Source organism: Cygnus atratus, chromosome 2 (genome assembly GCF_013377495.2).
Source record: "Cygnus atratus isolate AKBS03 ecotype Queensland, Australia chromosome 2, CAtr_DNAZoo_HiC_assembly, whole genome shotgun sequence".
NCBI lineage: Eukaryota > Metazoa > Chordata > Aves > Anseriformes > Anatidae > Cygnus > Cygnus atratus.
In genome coordinates, this window is record NC_066363.1 from 59,371,048 (window position 1) to 59,393,290 (window position 22,243).

The window sequence follows — 22,243 nt, forward strand, 5'->3', positions numbered from 1 at the left end:
CCTTGTTTTGACACAGAATTGTAAATTATCTCAGGCTCACTTGAAAATAGGCCCCATTGGCTCATAAGCTTCACTAACATCAGCAAGTCTCTCAGTGATCAGGATTGAGTCTCGGAGTGGAAACAACGTGAAAGCTTCCCCAGGGCTTCTGGTTTCTGGATGCCTTCTCACAGGACTTTTACTTTTCCTACGCCCAATGGATTCTCTAGTTACCCTTGTGAACTACAGAGTTTGTCTCTGGTGGGTTTGTGATGGGACAACTCTGAATAAAGGCCGAACATCTCTACATAAAGTGTCTGAGATGGTATACGGTAATCTTTATGTAAACCATTTTTTGTAGCCCTTGTTTGTATGGGATACAAACAACTGTTTGCCCTAGTGAGAGGGAATTGCTCTGGATGGAGAGTTTAAAATTTCAAAATGTATTAGATAAAAAGAAACAAATGGAAGGCTTCATGTGTTTGGAGAGATGAATTGCATTCCTGCTGCTTGCTTGATCGGCAGCTAGTTGTAAAAACATACTGATACTATGCTTTGAAAAGCTAGTGAGCAAATGCAGGCCACAGCAGAGAGATCAGTTCAACAGTTTCTGAAATTATATAGACACCGCTGATTTGTGTCTGTTAGATTGCTGGTTCAAGGCTTTGGTTAATATCAAAAGTAGTGTATGTACTTTGATGTTAACACTCTTTAATGTCCAAGTTTACATCTTTGTTTCCATGATTTTTGACGATAAGACCCGAAAGAAAGGGAAGTATGCAGTTCAGTGAAGCTGATGGTGGTAACCTTACTGCTCTGGAAAAGATTTTTTTTCAGTCTTAAGAAGGGAGTTGCAACAAGCAAGCCAGATATGTATTCTGCTATGAGAAGACTGTGGACTGTCAATCTTTTTGCCATGAAAAAATGGCATTTTCTAATGGGAATTTCTTCTTTACATCTAGCCCGTTTTGATGTTACAATTCGGGTGGATCTAAAAAGACTAATTGCATTTTATAGGATATCCTCTGCAAGTTTTTCTGCCTTAAAACAAAAAATGGCTGTGGTACAGTTGATGGTGCCATGAGTAACAGTAGAAGTAACATTAGGTGTTTAGGTTATGGATTATCTTTTGCTATTTTTGCTTTTACAAGACTTGTAGTAAAACAGATCCAAACAATGAGATTAAAATGAAAATATTATAATTAATCTGAAAGGTTTGGCAGTTTGATATGAAATATATCTGTATCATAGTTCCAAAAGACAATAGTTGCCCTGTAAAGGGGGCAAAAAAACCCTTATTATTGGTGCTGGCAAGATGGACCTTATGTCCTGTACTGGGAAAGAAAGAAAACTACTACTTTGAAAGAAAAAAAAATAATCTTTGAATATTTAGCAGGCTGGAGAACACTGGTAGATCAAGTCCATTTTTATTACTCAGTTTTTCAGGAAGCTTAAGCGATCATTCAGAACTTAAGGTAGTTTAGATGTGTAGAGGGAGACACTGTCTCTGGCAAGATTTCTCTGCTAATGGTACAACAGGCAGGAGAGTTGGATAGTGTAAATATGAAGTCAGAGTCAGGGCAAAGAACATTTGAAAGGTTGACTTTTTATTGTTTTCTGTTTTTTTTTTTCCTCATATTTTTTTTTCTCTGTAGAGGGATGTGGTAAATACTTATTAATCAACAGTTCTGTATTTGCGGACAAGTTATGTAAATTGTGGACGCCCATTTTACGTAATAGAAGTGGGAGTCATGCTATGTTTTGCAGAATCAGAACATTTAATATACAGCATGATGTAAGGCAGCTTTGCCCTGACTCTTCAGTATATTCTGCCTTCAGATCTAACTGGATCTTTTTGTATATGTGTATCAAATGGACTTTGTATCTTTCCATGTTTCTCGTGACTATTTGCTATGTAAGAATACTATTTCTCTTATGAAATTATGGTCCATCAGCATTTTATCAATTTGGTGAGTGAAGAAGACAAAGTTGTGAGAAATGAAGTGACCAGGGAGAGATCTGAAGAACAGAGATCTTCAAACCCAGAGTCCAATGTGATTCTCCCATGAAAATTTTACTTGCACAAGAACTGAAGGTTCAGTCATGACTGCTAGTGCTGATTCTCCTGTACTGAGAAAAAGTCCGTGGCCCTTTTAGAAATAGTTAAAATTCTTAGTGGTAAATTTAAGAGGCAGTTCTTTTTTTTTTTTTTTAATCCTTCCCCCTCTTTTTTTCTTCCCTCCCACTTTTTTTTTTAATAGGCTCTTTTCAATAAAATCCAATTTTCTTGTTGGAATACTTTCTCAATTGGAATGAATTCTTACTGGCTACAGTTCCACATTCTTTCTCAGTACCTAGAGGTGATGATACCCCTGGGCAGGAGACAGTGAGGTCTTTTTTGCTTGTTTGTAAATCATAGAATCACTCAGGTTGGAAAAGACCTCTAAGATCATCTAGGCCAACCTTTAATCTAGTACTAAAGTCCACCACTAAACCATGCTACTAGGTTCTACATCTACAGGTTTATTGAAGACCTCCAGGGATGGTGACTCAAAATAGTCAAAGTGAATTAAGTTTTCAGGTGGTTCCCTTCTTCTCCAGCCTTTAACCCATAAAAACTGTGTTTATTTTGGTGGGGGTCGGGGAGGAGGGAATGAAACTTAGTTTGTTTATTTTTGTATGAAATGAGTGTTGCCTGAAAATCTAAGTGGCCAACAATAATAAGGAAACAACAAGATCCCCTTTTGCCAGATTGTGCATGGATGAAGCCACCAAACATAATTAACAAGTTAAGAAATCTTAACCTGCCATGGCTAGTATAATAGGAAGAGAGGGTGATGTTTTACTAAAAAATGTTCTGAAGGTATGACTATTATTCTAACTTAGCTGTCTGATTTCAGGTGTCCATTGCATGATGATAAACGGAAAAATTGAATATTGCTTAAGATAGTTACAAGCATTTAAATAACTACAAGCATTTAAATAAATGCAATTAGATTGTTAAAAGCTTGCAGAAATATCCCACTGTCTTAAAATCTGTTACAGAACATTAAGGTTAGAAAAATAGAGGCAGATGTAGTCAGAAAAGTGAAATCTCAAAAACCATTCTGTTCATCTCTAGAACTCAACAGAAAACATTAACCACTAGCGTAATTTTTTACCTACAAAACGATCTCTATCCCTTTTTGTCTAGTCAACATGCACCAGTCCTTGGGACTCCATCTTTTTATTTTCAGCTGGTGGTAGTATATTTGGTGACTGGGATTTGAAGACTGTAACTCTCTGAGGTAGTGTGGCAGCACACATCTCTGCCACAACTTGTGCATCCTCCACGATGGAGAAAACAGAAGAAAGTGAATGGTGTGAGGAGAAAGAGGTTGGCCTCTGGGAATGTTCATCACTTTTTAAGGTATAAGGAGAAGCTTTTATTGAAAGGAGGGAGGTACCTCCATGGTATAGGCAGGGAAGGCAGTCTGTGAACTTTTATACTTACTGCACCTATCTGATAGGTAAAGAGATGGTTTCAAGTTTATGGTTTTCTCAAGGATATCAGATTCTTGGGGAGAAACAGTGTAGATAAAAGGATTATATGACAATTTCTGTGGATTAGTAGCTCTGCAGTTCTTAACTAATGGACTAATGACCAGAAGAACATTCAAAGCGTATTCAAATCCTTCGGTTTACAGGACTTTAGTGTTTTCTGGGGAGGTTTTTTCTTTGTTCTTGCATCCTTAGCTATAATTCTTGCATTTGTTGTTCAGCATTCTTCCTCTCCTGAATAATTTAAACTTCTGATGAGGGTTGTGGAAAGCTCATTTCTGTGTTCAGGTAGCCACCATGCCTGTGTGTATGCTTGTACAACAACATCCATGTATCATCCAGAGCTTCATCTAGAATCAGCTGGATTTTATGAAATGTAGGGTGTGGCTGAATTTGTGCGTGCATGTGTACACACATACGTGTGTATACCTGTATATGTATCTATAGATACGTGTATACCTCTGCACACAAAAAAATGTATATATCATTTTAATCTTGCCCTGAGACCTTGATGAAGTCATTGTTCTCAACTGCGATTGCAGCTACTGCAAATCAGGGCAGAGTAACCTATAACATATTTTTAAAGAGCTGGTATGCTTCAGAGGCCAGAAGTACGGGGATATTGTGGAAACACTGACTCTTACTGCAACTGTGCAAAAGGATGCAGTGATAAATAAATAAATTTTGCAAGGAAATAGGTGATATCTGCCATCTAAACTGAAGGGTTGTCATGAGTCTGGGTTGTTACAAACTGCTTAGTGACTGGATAATGATTGCATTTAGCAGTTTGAACCCGTATGAGGAAAAAAAGGAAAGAAATATTAACTTTATATGCAAAACACTAATTACAGTAACTTTTATATTCTGTTGCTGCGGAGGTGTATGGTCTGTAGGTGTTAGAAATGGAGATGGTGTACCAAAGGGGGGTTATAACTCCTCTGTCACTATTTTGCTTATATTTTTCCTGGCTTCTAAGCATGGCTAATCTAATTTACATCAGGCTACAAGCGGCTTTGTAAAACAGCTTTAAGGCCCAGTGTTGCTGCTGGCTTGGTAGAAAGTGACAGCACCACAGAATATGTCCCCCAGTGTCTACGAGTGAAACGAGGCAGTTACCCTCAGATAGGCATAAATGCACTATTAGATGGTTGAGAAATACATTTTTTCCCCCCTAAAACCCTCCTGGGAATTTATTGTAGCACCTTTGATGTAACTAATTAGCCCGCTCAAAGTAAGCAGTGACTAACAGTCTAATAACTGGCTAATGGAAGGAACTTCATAATGTTTTCAAATCAGGATGCTTTGGAGCGTCTTGCAAGAGGCCGAGGAGCTTTTCCCCAATGAGAAATGGTTGCCAATAGTCAGATCCTGATGTCTGCAGTCGTTTTTCTCTCTATCTGAGACCCTGATTCTTTGAAGAGGCTAGATGTTGGAGTGGAGCAGTAGTCCCAGAGATACTCTGAAAATGCTAAGCTTGATTTCAGCCCTGATCAGCAGACTTGGAGCAAAGAGTTTGGGGCTGTTACACATAAACTTGCAGGCTTTGCTGAATTTTGTATGGTGGAACACTTTATAAAAGGGGAAATGAAAAAGTCAGGTTGTTTTTGCAAGAGGTCCTCTTTTTTTCTTTCTTAGTGTGAGTTTCTCAGTCCTTAAGTAGCAAAATCAAAACATTAAATGTACCCTACCAAGAAGGGGAAATTCTTTTGCATACTTTCTGGTCCTGTGAATTTACAATGAGAAATGATACATCTAAGTGTTAATTTTGCCAGTTAATTCTTGCTTCAGATGTCTTCTATTCCTGCATTAAGGTTTTCTTTTTTCTTGTCTGCTGGAACTACAGAGTGGTTTTTACTATGAAGAGTCCCTTTCTCATCAAGCTAGTGATACAGCTTTTACTGCGTTAACAAACATCTCCAAGACATTTTCCACTTGCAGACCATTCATACCCAATAGCCCGAGCAGTTCTGATGCTGGACCTGGGTCCCTCGTGCTCTACTTGCATGAGTAGTTTCACCGAATCCCTGGGATTACCGTGTGAGTAAAGCAAGCAGGATTTGGCCTTGTAGGCCTCATGAAGGTAACTTAAAAGCTCACCACCTGCTCGATACCTGGGTGCGGGGTTTAGTGTTTCTTCCGCAGCAGCCGATGTCGTCACTAACACCTAAACCAGAGCATCGGGGGCTGCGCTCACGAGTGGTGTTAAGTATCACTGCAATAATCCACTGTCTGTAATGGGAGAAACACGTAGCACTGAATTTGGGAAGGGAGAAAATGGCTTTCAGCTGTTTTGGTTTAAATTGTTTGTTTTTGTTATTTTAAAGCCTGGGTGGAAATAGGCCGGGAGACAGCTTGTTGAGAAAGGAGGCTCCCATTTCTTTGGGGGCCTGACCCTGCAAGTTGCTGAGGATTGGTGCCTCTGTTAGCTCCACTGAGGCTTGCAGCCCAGCAGGCTGGGGTTCCACGTTTCAAAGGCTCAGACTCTGTGTACGGACTGGCTGGCTGCTCACCTGAGCGACTGTAGGCAAACTTGGCCAACAGGATACTGCGGGAATCTGGTTCAGCAGACAACTTCAGCAGCTTGATCCAAGGTGACTGAAGTTAGTGGGATGGCTTGAGTATCAGGTCAGTAAACACACGTTCCCAGATGTTGCTCCTTCTCCCCCCCCCCCCCCCATGCCCTGCAAATATTGTTGCCTTGCTCAGAAGATGTTGGGGTCAGGGGCAAGGGGGCAAGGCAGCACAGCCCTGCCTTCTGCCCTCCTTGTCTGCGTTTTGAGGGGGAGAATCTTGGGACTGACAAAGAGGTTTCCACAGCGCCCTGTGCCTTTGTGTGTATAGGTAGTCCTGCGTTCCTTAACTAGGATTTTTCATTTTGAATGAGATTTTAGCATCTGTGTATAGATCTGATGCTAGGGTTTGGAGAAACAGACTCCCAGTTACATCCCGTAAGTGTTTGCTTGTATAAAATTCTAAAGGTGGTTTTCTTTTACGTAGTTGCATATTTATCTGTTTAACTTGAGCTACTTGGTTTTATTTGAGAGGAGTCGAGGGGGGCAAGAAGCAGTGTAAATTCACCTGTATAATCAAGGAATTGTCTCTGATAATAAGCCTTTCTCTGATCTAGATGTCTGAAGAAGTTTACCTGAATTCTAAGCTGCTTTGTACAGTTAGCAGCTTCCCCAGAAGTCCTGGGGAAGAGTTATGTGCACAGCTGGAAAACTCTGTGAGCCATGGTTCAGCTGGTAGAAATGCATCACTAAGGTAGTGGTGAAGCAACATTAGCTGTATGAAGGCCCAGTATTGTCCATTTGGGTCAGTAGGAGCTCTGCCACTGATCCAGAGGAGTGCAGGATCAGGCTCAGTTTTGGAAGTCATAGACTGTATTGTTGCACTGTGTTCTGGCTTCCTCTCGCTTTCAGAAAAGGACTGAATTGAGTTGTGCTGTATGTGCAGCTAGAATGAGTATACTTATCACTTGTATAAAATAGCAGGGGGTGGAGTATTATGTAAGTATTTTCAGGATTGGGTCCATAGGCAGTTCTACTTAGTCTTGCTGATAAATCCTTTTTCTTCCAGTGAAAGTTTTTGTTTAAAAACAAAAGAATATAACAGGTTTCTTGAAACAAACAAAAATTCAGAGAAAAGAGCTGTGTATTTGTATTCCAAAGGTCACAAATCAGTTTCTGGAAAATACTATACATATGGTAATGGGAAAATAACTAAGCTGAAAATCCATTACGAACGGGAGTATAAATCTATACATTTTCAGTGGTGAGCTCAGATAATGTATGCTATTTATAATCACAAAAGTCTTGTATAAGGTATGCTTAAGCATTGCAAAGAAGGTAAGTACTGTACTTGTTATCTAACAGATTTTGTAGCCTCTCGTATGGTTGGACTCTATTTTTAAAAGCGATTATGAGCATTGTGCTTCATATCTGTGTTAGCCTTTCCAGAGTGCGTACTTCATGTGCAGTTGCTCCAAATACAGGAAAATAACAAATTTGGGACCAAGGGTACTCAATTCAACCTACTGTACCCACCCAAAACAAAACTTTCGTTACAACACAGGCTTTTAAAGGCAGGCACAATCCTACAGATGCATTTCCTTCTGCTTTGCTCTTAAGGTGGCCAGAAAGTAGTGATCAATGGATGTATGCAAGAAGCTGCAGATACCCATGTCCTAATGAGCTTGGCAATTGCTCTACTATATTATTCTGAGAAAGAAAATAACAGGTCTCAAAAACTTAGATCTTCTTAAATGTGAGGGAAATTGCTTTCTTACTAGATACCTATTCTATTAAGAATTTAAGTAGTCAATCTTTTTTGCATCCCCCTCCCCCCTGCCTTCTGGTTCACAGCAACCTAAAATGCTACTTTTCTGGGAAAGGCTGATATTCTGACTTCAGTTTTGTAATTTAATGATGGAGAGTTTCCTTAGTAAACCAAATTTAGAGTACTAGAATGCTTATCTTATATCCAGACCTTGAACATAAAAGGCATTTTATACCAGCAATTGTTCATTTAATGAGCAATTGCAGAGTGCAGGACGGTTAAGGGATTGAGCTATATGCACCATTATTGCAAGAAGTATTCCGAAATACCAGAAATAGGACGTAAGCTCTGATCAGGGGGACTGTGAGCACAATTACCTTCTTTTCAAATCCTTCTGTGACACTGCGGGAGGAAAAAGGACTTTGAAACTTGAAAGGAAAGAGCTTGCTTTCAACCTCAAAAGCTAGGAGGAAAGGGCTCTGAAATTTGCTCAGTATTCCCAATTCACCATTAGCCTGTTTCTTCCTTTAGCCTCAAGGCATTCTCCGCTTTTTGAAAAGATGTTAAGAAATTCAGTCACAATAGAGAGCCTAGTTTTGAACATGTTTCACTCGGTCCATTGAGGTCTGGTCTTCAGCCTTTGTGTGGGGTGAATTGAGCTGAGCAGCAAGCTGGTTGGGGAGAGGTGAATGAGCAGTCTCTGTGCAGTCACAAATTCTGGCAAAGAAAAGATTACCCTCTCCTTTATTTTACAATATGCATTCCTGTACAATCCCGCTAGTGGCAATATGCGGAGCTGAGCTTGTGCTTAGGTCAACATGGAGCACTTGGTTTATAGCAACTCTTGTTAAGTTTGTCTTGTAATTGAAGCTGCTGTTGACCTTGCTTGGAGACCATTTGTAAAACCGTTTATTTAGCATAAACTGAAATAATAAACCCTCCTTCTCTTAGGCCGATTGTGATAGGGTGACATTAGTTTGATTTAATGATTAGCCGCCTGACCCCTCAGCTAGAGAGAGCTGCTTGAATAGGGAGAGTTCACTAGGAAGCACACAGGAAGAATACTAATGAGCTTGTTAAATTTAGCATGGCACCAACCACTTTTAATTCCTCTAATGGGAGAAGCACTGCCTCTGAGAGAGAGGGAGGGAGACAGGGAGAGGGGGGGAAAGGGAGAGAGAGAGAGAGAGAGAGAGAGAGAGAAAAAGAGGGAGGAATGTCCACAGCCTGGTAGCCAGAGAATTTTGGTCAAGAGAAGAGCTTGGAGAGCGTGTAAGCCAGGGTCTTTCGGACTGTGTTGTAAGTACGTTGTCTCTTCTCTTACCCAGGTGAAGTGTGCCGGCAGATTGCTCGTGCGGCGGTAACGCTACTTGCGAGTTGCATGTAGAAGGGTGGTGGTGAACTTGATGCAGGAACAGATTTAACCGGACCGGTGGTGTCTTGTTTAAGCTGGGGTATCTTCAAAGTGTGCTGAGAGTGATTTTTAGCGTGGTATAGCAAGTAGATTTCAACTTTTTTTTTATAGTTGCTGATTCTCCGAGGTTTAAAATAAAAAGTGTTGACTTTGTCTCTTGAGGTCTGTGGAACTATGATAAAAAGGAAAAAGTTAACAAGGAAAGAAAGTTTAATGGAGTTTTGTGTTTGATTGTGGTTTTGCCCCGGTTTTTAATTTGCTGGGTAAATTAGCTGAACAGCTAGAAGTGCATTTGTTCAGACACACTGTCCAGTGCGAGCTTTTTTTTTGTTGATTAAATGAGGTAGGTGCTCCTTGGTGCTAAACGCTTCTAATAAAAACTGCTTCAGATCATAATAGCCGGACTAAACCGGGTATTTCCCAGTGGATGGGAGAATCTTGAATTAATGCAGTCGTTCCAGACTGGGTGCCTGTAACACGTGTCTCTGGCTCCTAGCTCGCAGGGCATACATGAAGAAAGAGGCTTATGCAGATTGCTTTGGAGGCCTGATTACTCTCTGCCCCCACCCCAGTCTGTCTCTTCTACCTGCAGAAGGCAGGACAAATGGTGCTGAAGTCAGTGGACTCCCGCCAGTAGGAAGCAGGTGGAGATGAGGGAGAATCGGTCCCGTCGACTATAATTTCTCTCTGCAACATTTTAGTAAATCAGATGGGTTTTTTGACCCTAAAGCAGGCTATTCCTAAAATGTGAGAAGAGGAGTAACAGTCATTGTGTGTTTGGCTGTAAGGAACCTTTGGCAGATGCTGCCGGAGAAGTGGGCTGTTTGCTTACATTTTTGCTATAGACTCCCACTTGTTGCCATGGTGGACAGTATGTTTCTGTCAATAATTTGGCCTGGTGCAGCTTGTCTACACTCCCTCTTAAACTTCATCGAACAATTTGGCTGAAACAGAACAAGATTAGACAGCTTTTGCCTTTTGGCTCACTGAAGTGGCTTTACTGCCGTTGGGAGACTGGGCAGAATTATTGCAGGAGAAGTTTCCCCCTTAGTGTGCAGGGGGCTTTTCCAAACATCTCGGCTGTTTGTATTCTGCAGTGATTGCCAAGCCCCCTCATCTGCGCCCTATCAAAAGCAGCTCTGCAGGGTGGAGTGGGAAGTAAATGCTTAGCAAAATGTTTGTCTGTTGAAATTCCATATTATTGCAAAAACACCATCATGTTTACTTTAAAAAAAAAAATCTACATGAAGTTTTATATGGTGGGCAGCATACAAAACTGCTTGACTTTAACAGCAAGCGGCATTAATTTCATGATGAGGAGAGATGGTTGATACAGAGGAAAAAATACTGTTTTTCTTTTTTCTTCACTTCTTTTCTAGAGAAACCAGAAAAAAAGGGAAAGTTTATTAAAGCGAAACACATTTTTCCTTTAGTTTCAAAGTTAGTGAGAGTAGGTTTTGAATTTCATTCAGCAGTTTAAAAAATTGTTCCATACCAGTCCCCAGTACCTTGATTCATGACACATGCATGTTTTGATAAGGAAAGAATAAAACTGAAGCCTGCAGACAGGCATGAGCTTCTTGTTGTGTTCCAGGATGGCAGTTTTAACAAATATTATCTTTATATGGAAGAGTAAAAGAAGTGAAATCCTATCTGATCCTCAGATTGATTATACAGCCACACAAATCACTTTGGCTCGCTGCTTTCCATACCGTGGTAGCACAGGTTAGCTTGCTCTGCTTAAGGGTCTGTCAAGATTTCAAATAGCGTGTAATACCCTATTTTTACAAGAGTTTACATCTCATCAGTGAAAGTTCACTCTAGGTTGAAATTTAACATAAAAGACTCCAGCTAGAGAGAAATGTGATGGAAAATATGACTTTGGTTGGGGTGATTTATTTTTTATTTTTCAGTTATACAAGCAGTTTTCTAAAAACCTCATATAAGTTTTAAAGTTTTAGACTCCCTTTTGCAGTCCTCTAACTAAAAACAGCTTCGGTGTAAAAAGTGGAAACCTTAAACCCTGCTAATCCAGAGCAGGGACCAGTGCCTGTGCATATTAATAAAAAATAGAAAAGGGCAAAGGGTTTAAACTCTACACCGTTGTTGTCTGTTTCTATTAACTCTTTCTCCTCAGACCAAGCCGGGAAGCATTCTGTATGGAGAATTACCGCTGGCTGTTAAAAGAATTCAGTCCCTGGAAGATGCTGATAAGTCAGCAGACCCTGCTTGCCGTAATACCTGGAGATAGAAAAATAATTAAGCACTCAGTAGGCTATACTGCTGGGTTTTGTTGCTGTCCCTACTTTGGAGGAGAGGGGGCAGGGAAATGCCTGGAGAGCACGACATTAAAAGTAATGGCGTAGCTAGTTTGTACATATAATGCCCCAAATTCAACTCCGGGTATCTAATACGCATGGAGCGTGTTTGTAATCTAATTTATATGAAAGAAAATAGGTTGAGTTATGCTGGTAGCGAAGTTGTGAGAGAAGTCTCATGGTGAATTGTCTGCTGTTTGAATGAGCGCAGCAGGGCAAGTTACAAGTAAAAATGTGGCCCTGACCTCAAATATTCTGGCCTCTGACAACTGAGGTGAAATCTTGGCACTGTTGTAAACAACCCTGCTTTGCCTGTGGGTTGGAGAGTAAGTGTACCTGAGCTGTGCTTATTTCCTAAGGGTATTTTCTTTTCCTTTCCAGTTACCTTTTTTGCACCCAGTGTTTAATCTGAGGCTCCTCATACACTTTTGAACAACTTTTGACACTAAGAGTATTTGTAAGTACTTCTTCAAGACACGTTGGTGTATGCCTGCACATGCAAGGTGGTTTGTTGAGCAAGGCTGTACCTGGAACATGGACATCTGCCAGAATCCAGCCAGCAGTTATGCACTAGTTTAGAGAAATGTCTCTGTGTTTTAATGAAACAATAATACAACTATGGGGGGCATTTATAGTAGATATTTGTGCAGCTAAGAAAACACTTCTGGTACATGTAAAATATACCTGGGAGGCCACATGTGGCTTCTGAGGAGCAGAGCCCCTTGGTGTAGTTTTCAGAGGGTGTGCATGGCCCACGGGGGTTACAGCTCACGGGGAGCCCAGGCTTGGTTAAACGCCCAGCTGTGAGGCAAGGCAGGCCAGTGGATCCATTGTCAGAAGGCCCTGGGGCTCTTCGCAGCAGGCAAAAAGGCCTCAGAGGGGGACGCTGGAGACCAGCAGGTGAAGAGCCATGGCCTGACGGACATGTGGAGAGGAGGCCTGCAGATACTTCTGCCTTCCCATACTGAAATGCACACAAGCGGTGCCATAGGCCTAGGGGGTCATCCAGACTGGGGCTAGGGCTCCACCCTCCTCACTCTTTCATTTTCCCCCTTTTTCATTAAGAAGTTTTTTTTTTTTCCTTTGTGGATATGGGAGAAAGGAAAGAGGGTGTGTGCTCCACCACTCTCCACACGTGTCCCTGTGGTGGCACTGCTGGAGCAGTTGTCCCCACTTGTGCCTGCCTTATGCCACTGGTGCTGGATTTTGGGCAATTTTACCCATTACCTTGTTGCCCACCTTGCCTCTCAACACTAACGACCTTTCCTTAAGGCTCCAGCCTCTCACAAAAGCAAGCCTCTGAAGGACTGGAGCAGCGCTGCAGAGCAGCAGTGGGTGGCGAAGTTTGATTTAGGCTCAGCTAGCGGGGTTCATCTTCTGCTGTTTGTGACAAATTGTTTTCTTCCTCCCCGTCAGGCAGGCAAAACTTCCAGTCTCCTTGTCCCGGCGGCAAAAAAAACAGCAAGTCCGTGTCTGTTCTTGCAGGATTGATAGCCCCGCTGGTAAATGCATCCGTGCATGGGTGACGATGATCTACCGCCCAAGAGCTGGAGGCACTGAGCGGGCTGGTGTGCTCGGCCCATACCCACAGCATCCCTCACAGCCGGGCGTGCGCCGATGGTCACTAACTTAAGCCCCGGTGTTTTGAGTGGTGGTGGTGGCGGGGAGAACTTTTTATTTTATTTGCTAAAAATGGACTAAAAGTCTCTCTCTCTTTCTGCTCTCTCTCTCTTCTTTGGTATTTTTTTCCAGAGGATGAAAGTCCTGGACAGACCTATCACAGAGAGAGAAGGAACGCAATCACAATGCAGCCACAAGGTGGGCAAGGCCTCAGCAAGATCAGTGAAGAGCCTTCAACATCTAGTGAGGAAAGGGCCTCATTAATAAAGAAGGAGATCCATGGATCTGTATCGCACCTTCCTGAACCTTCTGTACCTTATCGTGGGACGTTGTTTACTATGGACCCCAGGAATGGTTACATGGATCCTCATTACCGTGAGTATTTGCTGCAAATTTTTACGGGGAGCAAGGTTGGAAAGCTGCTGAGACTGTCAAATTGAGCGTCATTTTATTTGTCACATTGCATCGTCCCCGGAGCTGGTTCCTTTGTCTGTCTTAGGGTTGAGGTAAATGTGTTTTTTTTATTTTTTTATTTTTTTCTGTCTCAAGTTAAAAGCAGGGAGCAGTTGCATGGCAGCTCAAAATTAGCACAGGCCACTGCAAAGCAACTTCCACAGGATATATCATCTGTTGCTAATCCTCCTCAACGATCCAGTGCTGCATTTGCTCCACCCCCTTCATACACGAAGAAAAAAAGCCTCATTAAAGAAAGCAGAGAAAGAAAATGAAACAGGCCTCAAAGTCTTTTTTTTTTTTTTTTTTGAAACAGTGTTGAAGTGCAGTATTAAGGGGAGAAAGGACTGTGCCTTGTACAATGAGAATTTGGGGGGTGATTGGAAAGTTTATTGCTGCTGTTGTTATTGTTTGTTTGTTTTGTTGTTTTTAAGGATTCACTTGTTCACAAGCATGCAGGCTAATAGGGTAGTTTTGTCATTTTCTTCCCCAGCTACAGTCCCCTGAAGTTGTACAGGGAAAAAAAGGCAAATGTTTTCAACTTCTGAATTCCTGCTCAGGCATTAATAAAAAAGTAAGAAATTAACTGACACTTGAACACAGATGTGGAATGGATTTATCCACAGGCAAAATGTGAGGGAGCTAAGCAATTTTTTTCATCTGCTTCTAGTTTTTTTTTTTTAAATGGCAAAAAATCATTTAGTTGTGTAGTAATGAAGTACATCTTGAGGTGTCAAGGCTTGTGCCTTTTGATTATAGATTTATCACCTAGTCAGGATACAGATTTGCCATTTAACCTTCCAGTCTCCAGTTCCAGATGATAGGTTTAAGACCCACAAAGAGGGGCCAGTCTGTGTTGTTTTTTTTTTCTTCACATCATTCAGAAATTTTAGTGTTTTAAGGCAAAAGGTCATTAGCCAGATGACTGATTAGTGAGGACAGCTGATTAGCGCATGTTTTTTTGTTAAAGAAAGTGCCAGGGATAAAAGCTAATTTTATCCCTTCATTAGTTGGGCTAGCAGCAAAGGGGAATGTTCACTCATCAGGGTGCAGATCAAAGTATGTCTCGCGCAACCTTAAGTCTCACCGACCTCCTTTTTTTTTTTTTTAAAAAAAAAAAAAGCCTGATTGTTAATAAGAGCGACGGCATTATGAGAAAATGAACACTTGCTGTCTTTGTAGTCTAGATCAGTATTTAGGGAAAAAGTTTGCAGTGAAGCTTTTCAGCTCTTTTCCAATGTACACAGTTCGTTTCTGCACACTGTTCTCTTCTCTCACTCTTACGCAGCCCTGTTCGAACCCTGGAGGGGAGTTACTCATCTTTCTGCCTGGAAGGGTATGCAGCAGCACACTACTGGCAGACTTGCCTGCCAGAGAAGCGTGAATGTGCAGAGCAGAGTACTGCTCACAATCAGCAGCACACAGAAATACAAGCTTGCAGATAGGAGATGCCAGTTGCTGCTTACAGTTTTGAGGATTTGTTAACGCAAACCCCAAATCCCACTCAAAAACAAAAATCTTGTTAGGGAAGCAAATCACTTCTGTGTGTAGGCACTACAGCTGGGAGGAAAGGAAGCATACAACTGCCTCCCGAGCCCCAAACAACCGAACAACAAATGTTATGCTAACTTTAGTGATTGCCATTTTGACCATCTGACCAGCTGCTAACTAACCCCTTAAATCTGGATCAAAGTGTCACTGATACTACTAAAGATTCAGACTGAGGAGTAGGGGACAGCCAGTCAGAACGAGCCTGGGTGGTTTGGATTTGGTTTTTGTTTTCTTTTATTGAATTTGCCTCTTGACTAAAGTTCCCAAGACTTAATGTAGTTACTATGTCTATATTGTGACCAATAATGTGAGCTAGTTAGGATATGTGGACTGCTAGAGAAGCATTGATGTCAGAAGTTAAGGGAACAGCATAAGTTACCCAGCATATAACAATAGAGAAACAAGAGATGAGTTAATTTTAAATGAACAAGATCTTAAAGCAGAAGTCTAAGCCAGAAAATATCAGATGGGCAGACCCACTTCACTGCTGCTGTAGTGAATTGCAGAATTTTACTCACTGATTTATAAAATCCCTCAAGCTATTAATGTCATATAAAGAGCCATCATGCTTTTATTTACCTTTAATAGATGTGATACAGAAGGACAACTAAAGAGACAAATGTCTAGTTAGATTTATAGGGAAGCAGACAGGCTTACTGAAATTTTCATAGTAGTTGTATCATTTATATATGTAAGACATGCTTTCATCGAAGTGGTGACAGTATTCAGGCTGACACTTACAGTGGTCCATATGAACATGGCTGAATAATGTAATCATATCCCAGTCCCACTGTAGCAACAGGTGAGGAATCAGCAAAGCTGTTGTTCTTTTCCTTAGTTTCTTGCCAGTTTTCCTGGGCATATGGATAGAAAATACTGTTTTAATTCACCGTAGTTGGGTATGTAAACACTCACAGTAATTCCTTAGTTTCCCTGTGGTTGGAAAATATAGACTTTTCAAGATGCCTAATTTGTGCTTCTATATATACCCACTTTGTATTTAAAAGTGTGGGCAGGCTTCCTGTAACACAGGAAGAGGGAAAATAATTTTTTTTGAAGAAGGACATCTGTATATTTTTATGGCAAGAAGAGAAAAAGAGCATTTAAGTCAATTGTGTGTGGAACGCATGTCTGCTCCAGGAGCTGCAGTTATTAGAAACAACTTGAATGCCTTGCATTTCTACATGTAAATATGCGTGTCTCTGTGTATGTGCGCTGCAGGATTTTCTGTTATAATTTTTTTCCTAATTAAAATGACTGATGTTGTAAATGTTGGGAATAATAGTCACCATATATGTGGAATAAATACCTCATTGAGGGGGAGTTAGCTCTCCTGCAGAGTGTGGGTGGGGAGTATGGTTGTGTTTCAAGTGGACCAGCTTTTCAAACAGCTGGGATGAAACATGCTATGGAGCTGGCGGCCCTTGTGCACCGCCAAAGAGCTCCTCAACTGTTTAGCAACCGAGGATGAGAGAGAGGCCTCGTGCTCAGTCCAGAGACCTCTGTCCTCCCAGAAATAAAAACAAAAACACATCCAGGCCTAAAACAGACATTTTTGTTTTCTGTTATTTCGTTGCTGTTATGATTTTCTCAAGCGTCAGTTAAACACTGGTCACTGTGTGTTTTTTAAAACTTTTTTTTTCTGTTTAAAAAGCTTTAGAGGAGATGACAAAAATGCAGGGGTTTCCCTTCATATGTTACAGCTTTTCTTTATTCAGGAGAGCAGGGTTACGGAGCTTGAGCATGGATTTTTGCAGTGTTTCTTAAATGGATTGAAAAAAAAAAGTTTCTCAAATGCTGATTATGGTGGTAGTTTGAGCCCCTTGTTAAAGTAAATTCTGTCTCCAGAGGTGGGGCTGAGGCAGGGATAGCAACTTCCTTTTGTTATTCTCTCCCCAATTTTAATTCCCACGCAGATTTATGGCAGTGCTAAGACTGCCTGTCTCACAAGTCATTCCTCATGGAAAAAATGAATCATTCCTGATGTAAACACTTTGATTTAAAACATACTGCTGGTATTCTTCCCTGCGTTTCACAGCTCATCTGAAAGAATTGTTAGTTCCTAATTAGTAAAGCCTGAAGAATTATCTTAAGCAAAAAGCAGTGACAGTTCAGTTGGCTCTGATCTAAAAATTCATATACACAGGAATGGCCCTGGCAGGATTCTTTCTGGTACGTCCTTTTAGCTCAGTGGTTGCACTGAACATAGCTGAAAGCAGGATCTCACCCTGCTTCTTTTCTTTTCCTTTTTTTTTTCTTAACAGGGATTTATTCTGCTGGTTTTGAAGCTTCTGTATCTATCTGGCGAAGTGGGAACTGCTTATTGCACATTTCATAGGATTAGCCCTCCAAATGTATTGATTGCCCTCAGTTCCCACCAAATGTGTCTGGACTTGTGCTTTGCAGGGATCAGGTCCTCACAACTGCCCCCCTTAGATTGCCCGTTGTTAGTGTCATCTCAAAATCAATTTGCAACATGAACAAAAGACCAAAGCAAGGAAAATAACAGTGCTAGTTCACTAGGTGCACTTGATCACTTGTTCATTGTTTTAATTCCCCTTAGAAGAAATCCCCTTCCTTCATCTTCCCCATAGAAGAGGAGAGAAAAAAATATAATAAAAAGGAAATGAGACTCTGTTTCTACAAATGGTAAGTGGAAACACTGCATTAAAATGCAATAATAAAAAAGTAGTGACTTTACATGGTGATGTGGCTTGCACTGTGATGGTCAGCTATATGTGGCATATTGGATGGTAAGAGCTGTCCAAGCTGCCACCAGCAAATGAACTCATGGAGGGGGGTCCCTTTTTGGGCTGGGGGGTGGGGGCTGGTGGCCTCCTTTGTCCTCTCCCTGAAACATTTTGGGCCTCCAGGGGGAAAGCCGAGAGCCTTTAGGTTAGTCCCATGGCAGGCACTTTTCTTAGCACACCTCTAGCTTCCCTGTGTCACTGCGTGGTGGCGGCCAGGGACAGCTCTTTACAGATGTTTTCTCCCCCAGCCCTGCTGGAGAGCGGTAGGTGAGTGTCAGTGAGGAATCCTTGCGGAGATTTAGGGCCACAGTCTTTAAAGACATTTAGGGGCTCTTCAATTTCAGCGTGAGCTTGGCCTCTTAAATACCTCTAAAAGTCTGGGTCCTACTTCTTCAACCCTTTCTGCAGCAGTTTGCGGAGGAGGGGCATAAGCATGGTAGTAACAAAACTATCCTCTGACAGTGATTTATGGAGTGGTTTCTAAATGTTGTCAAGCAGGGGTTGTTGGAAAAAAGTTGAATTTAAAGCATCTAATAAAACTCACAGGGAAAAAACCTCTGGTACAAAACTGAATGTCAGCTGAGCAACCAAAAAGTTGGTCTTAATGAAAATAAAATTAGCATCTTTGCATGAAAGTGTTTGGAAAAAAATCTAAAATTTAATAGCATATTTTAATGGCCTCCAACAGAAAAATCTTACTGCTTTCAAAGTCAAGCTTAGTGTCAGAGGTACCTTCAGTTTGAAATTTTGGAAGGAGCAGCAGGCCTCTTGAGCTTAACAGCTACTTATAGATGGAAAGCTGTTCTGCAAGATGCCTCCCAAGCCTCTCTTGTCATGTTTGAGAAGTTCTTCTCCCTGCAAGTACTCCTGCCTATTTCTCCTGAGTCCTTCTGTGGAAGAAGCATGAACTCTTTAGAGTCCTGCAGTAGCTGCCCCTGCTTACTCCTCTCATTTGGAAGTAACAAATTGAAAAGATTTACAGCTAGAAGTGGCACATAAAAACGTCCTTTTTCTACCTGATTTTCTTTCTCCTCAGCGTGAGACTGCAGAACTGCCAATACTTGACAGGCCTTGAAATGTAATGTAGTTGATAAATTGAAGGGTGATCTTTTTGGCTTTTTGCTTTGCTTTAGCTTCAAGTTTAGGTTAGTATTCAAAGATACGTATTTACCATTTTTACCTTGTCATTACAGTTAGTATTAAATTCAGCTGGAAACTACAGGGGATGACCTGGAGAGAGGTGATCCTGTTTGGGCAAAAGGTAGAATAGGATATTTCTGAGATCCCTTATGACTCTAATTGTGTTGGACTTAATGTAAAAAATGTCCTGAGGGTCAAATTTTCAAAAACAGAAAAAAATGTATTTTGTCCTTCTATTGCACCTAAGAGAATTTACCCACTGAGCACTGCTGCATGCAGAGCTGTCCAAGGACCAGATTGGTTCTGTTAATCTATTTTATGGGGTTGTTTAAGAGAATGTAAGGTGAAGCTTTTTTTGTTGTTGTTGTTTGTTTTTTTTTGAGAATAAATGCAAAAACACTTACTTCTTCCACAGATTTGATTTGGTTTGTCAGGTGAGGCATTTTTAGATATTTTACAGTGTGTATTTGTTGTATACTGCCTTCATGGAAGAAGACAGAGTACATTGCTCAGAGCTATAGAATCATAGCTAGGAACTCTGAAAACCAGCCAAGAAATAATGTAATCCATCTCTTTAGCCTCAAGGTGGATCAGCTATCCCTAAATCAGGAGAGAATGAAAAGCTTCTTAAAAGTTGCTATGTCCCTTGATACATGGATGTTCCTGTCTCTAAGAGTCTTGTCACAAGGTCTGTAGTGGGTTTGGACTGATCTTGTTTCCCTACATGGTAACTTCTATGCATCAGCAGCTGAATGGGGAAAAAAGAAAAAGAACAAACCAAAACAAAAACATTTGGAAGCCCTAAAACTGAGTTGGAAAAAAAAAGAAAGTAAGGTTTCCTCTTCAGAGATTTGCTAATGCAGGGGAGTTGTGGTATTTGCCATTGCTGTGTACTGTGGGGAAAAAAAAAAAAACAAAAAAAACCCAAAGCCTGATGCACAATTGTTGTGCTCATTACTGCCATGGCAACAGGCAAGATAATTAGCTTTCTCTTTTTATTTCTTATCAGTGATCTTTGTTGTGTTCTTGTTGAGGATGCATAGTGCTAGGGTTTAGCCAAGTATGACAGGTATGTAGAGAGCTAGTGGCCAAAGGAAGATATGCATCATCTGTTTCAAAACTTGAAGCATCCCATAATGCCTGAGCTTGCTGTCTGTCAGTCATCTTTTTCTGAGTACTCTGTCCTGCAAATGTTTCTCGGCCGAGGACACATGGTTAGAAAAGTAGCCTGTTGGACGTGGCTGCTTAGAGCCTTAAAAAACGTTAGCCAGAACTCATCCCCATGCAGCTTTTGGTGTCAGATGCCTTACCTGTATCTGTAAGGAGCTTTGTGGCTGCAACAACTTGAGTCCTTGTGGGAAAGCATGGGGGACATGTCAACCAGGTGCTGGTTCATGATTATGACTCCTTGTATTTTTTGATTATGACTTTTCATTGAGAACTGAAGCAGGTTTTCCTGAGTTGATGAGTGTGAGTCTTGTACTTGTTAACCTCTGTGAAGCATCTTATACCGCCAGGAAGACAGTTCACTTGCACTAGTGGTCTTCCATCTGGTCAATGCAATAGAGGGAATTCAATTACCTAAGCAGAGGTTTCAAGTGCCTTTTAATGTCTGGAAGGATTGTAGTTGGTCTGTCTAACACCCTGTAAAGCTACTGGTCTCGACTACATCTGATGTCATATCCATTAATTCTGTATGAAAGTCTCAGATAGAGTAGGGGTCTCAGATGGTGTTATGTATTTGTGTTTAGGTAGCTGAATCCTCATAAGTGTTATATATGGGAATTTAAATCAATGTGTCCAAATGCAGAAAATAAACATTCAAGTTCAGTTCCTTTTTATTCCCATGTCCACTGATATAGTCCAGTTCTTGTGAAGAACTCTGTAGCAACAATTAAATTGTAGGGTAGCTAACAACTGCAGGGAGCCCCTCTGTCATGGTCCCTTTGGGGTAATTTCATTATGCCCTGAGTGCTTGTCAGAGTGAGTCAGCATTTGCACCATCCTTCCATGCTTCAACCCTGGATTTGGGGAGAGCAAATAAAACTGTTAGAGAGTGTCAGAGGAGGGCAACAAAGATGGTGAAGGGACTGGAGGGCAACATGTGTGAGGAGCGGCTGAGGCCCCTTGGTTTGCTCAGCCCAGAGCAGAGCAGGCCGAGGGGAGGCCTCATGGCGGCCTGCAGCTCCCTCACGAGGGGAGCGGAGGGGCAGGTGCTGAGCTCTGCTCTCTGGGGACAGTGACAGGACCCGAGGGAACGGCATGGAGCTGGGACGGGGGAGGGTCAGGCTGGATATCAGGAAAAGGTTTTTCACCCAGAATGTGGTACGACACTGGAACACACTCCCCAGGGAAGTGGTCATGGCACTGAGCCTGCCGGAGTTCAAGAAGCATTTGCACAACGCTTTCAGACACGTGGTTTGGTATTTTTATTTATTTTTTGAGTGGTCCTTTGGGGACCCGGGAGTTGGACTCTATGATCCTTGTGGGTCCCTTCTAACTTGAATATTCTGTGATTCTATGCTGCTGCCTCTGGGGCCAGAGGAAAGCCCAAATGTGTGGGCGCTGAAGGAGGGTGTTTTTTTCCCAGAGCGTGTCTCAGGCAGTTGGGGCACCATAGACCTGCCCTCCCCATGGCACCATCTTGGCCAGGAGGTTTTAAACAGCAGTGTGGTTCCTAATGACATGGTGAGAGTTCAAGATTGTCCCATGGAAGTCTCACAGCACCAGCCGTGGCCTCCTGTCTGGCTCCAGGACCGAACAGGCCTTTAGTTTTAAGATAGTTTAAATGCTTTGGTCGTTGAATGATTTTCAGGACTGCTAGTGGTACAGCTTTGTTCCTATTGATTGAGTTCAGTAGGTGGAAAGCCTCTTAGCCATATTCTCTGCTTCCTCTTATTCACACCTAGCAACCCAATTAGCTTCCTCTTAGCCTGGTTTTGGGTAGTTTGCACAGTACTTTTTAACCTGTTAATAAAACAGCACTTAAATTACTTACAGCTGGGGCCCTTGAGCTTGCTTGTTCAGTGGGTCACATCTGAGTTTGGAGATCATTGCAGAAACACTTCTCCTTTCAATCAAATTTATAGTGGTTACCATTTTTTGTTTGTGATGGTATAACTCACAGCCAAGACAGCAATCACCAGTGTGGGAAACTAGTACTGCGCCAAGTATTGGGGTATTTGTAGCTGAAAGAGTAT

General features: G+C 41.6%; 1 protein-coding gene across 2 annotated transcripts in view; it reads left to right on the top strand.

Annotated features, from left to right (window-relative positions):
• GLI3 (GLI family zinc finger 3) overlaps positions 1–22,243 on the top strand; it is a 212,244-nt gene that overhangs the window by 51,408 nt on the left and 138,593 nt on the right. For both annotated transcript variants that reach the window (XM_035552540.1, XM_035552541.2), the window contains exon 3: positions 13,282–13,524. In XM_035552540.1, coding sequence (XP_035408433.1) covers positions 13,282–13,524 — 243 coding nt within the window. The remainder of the gene's footprint in view (positions 1–13,281; positions 13,525–22,243) is intronic.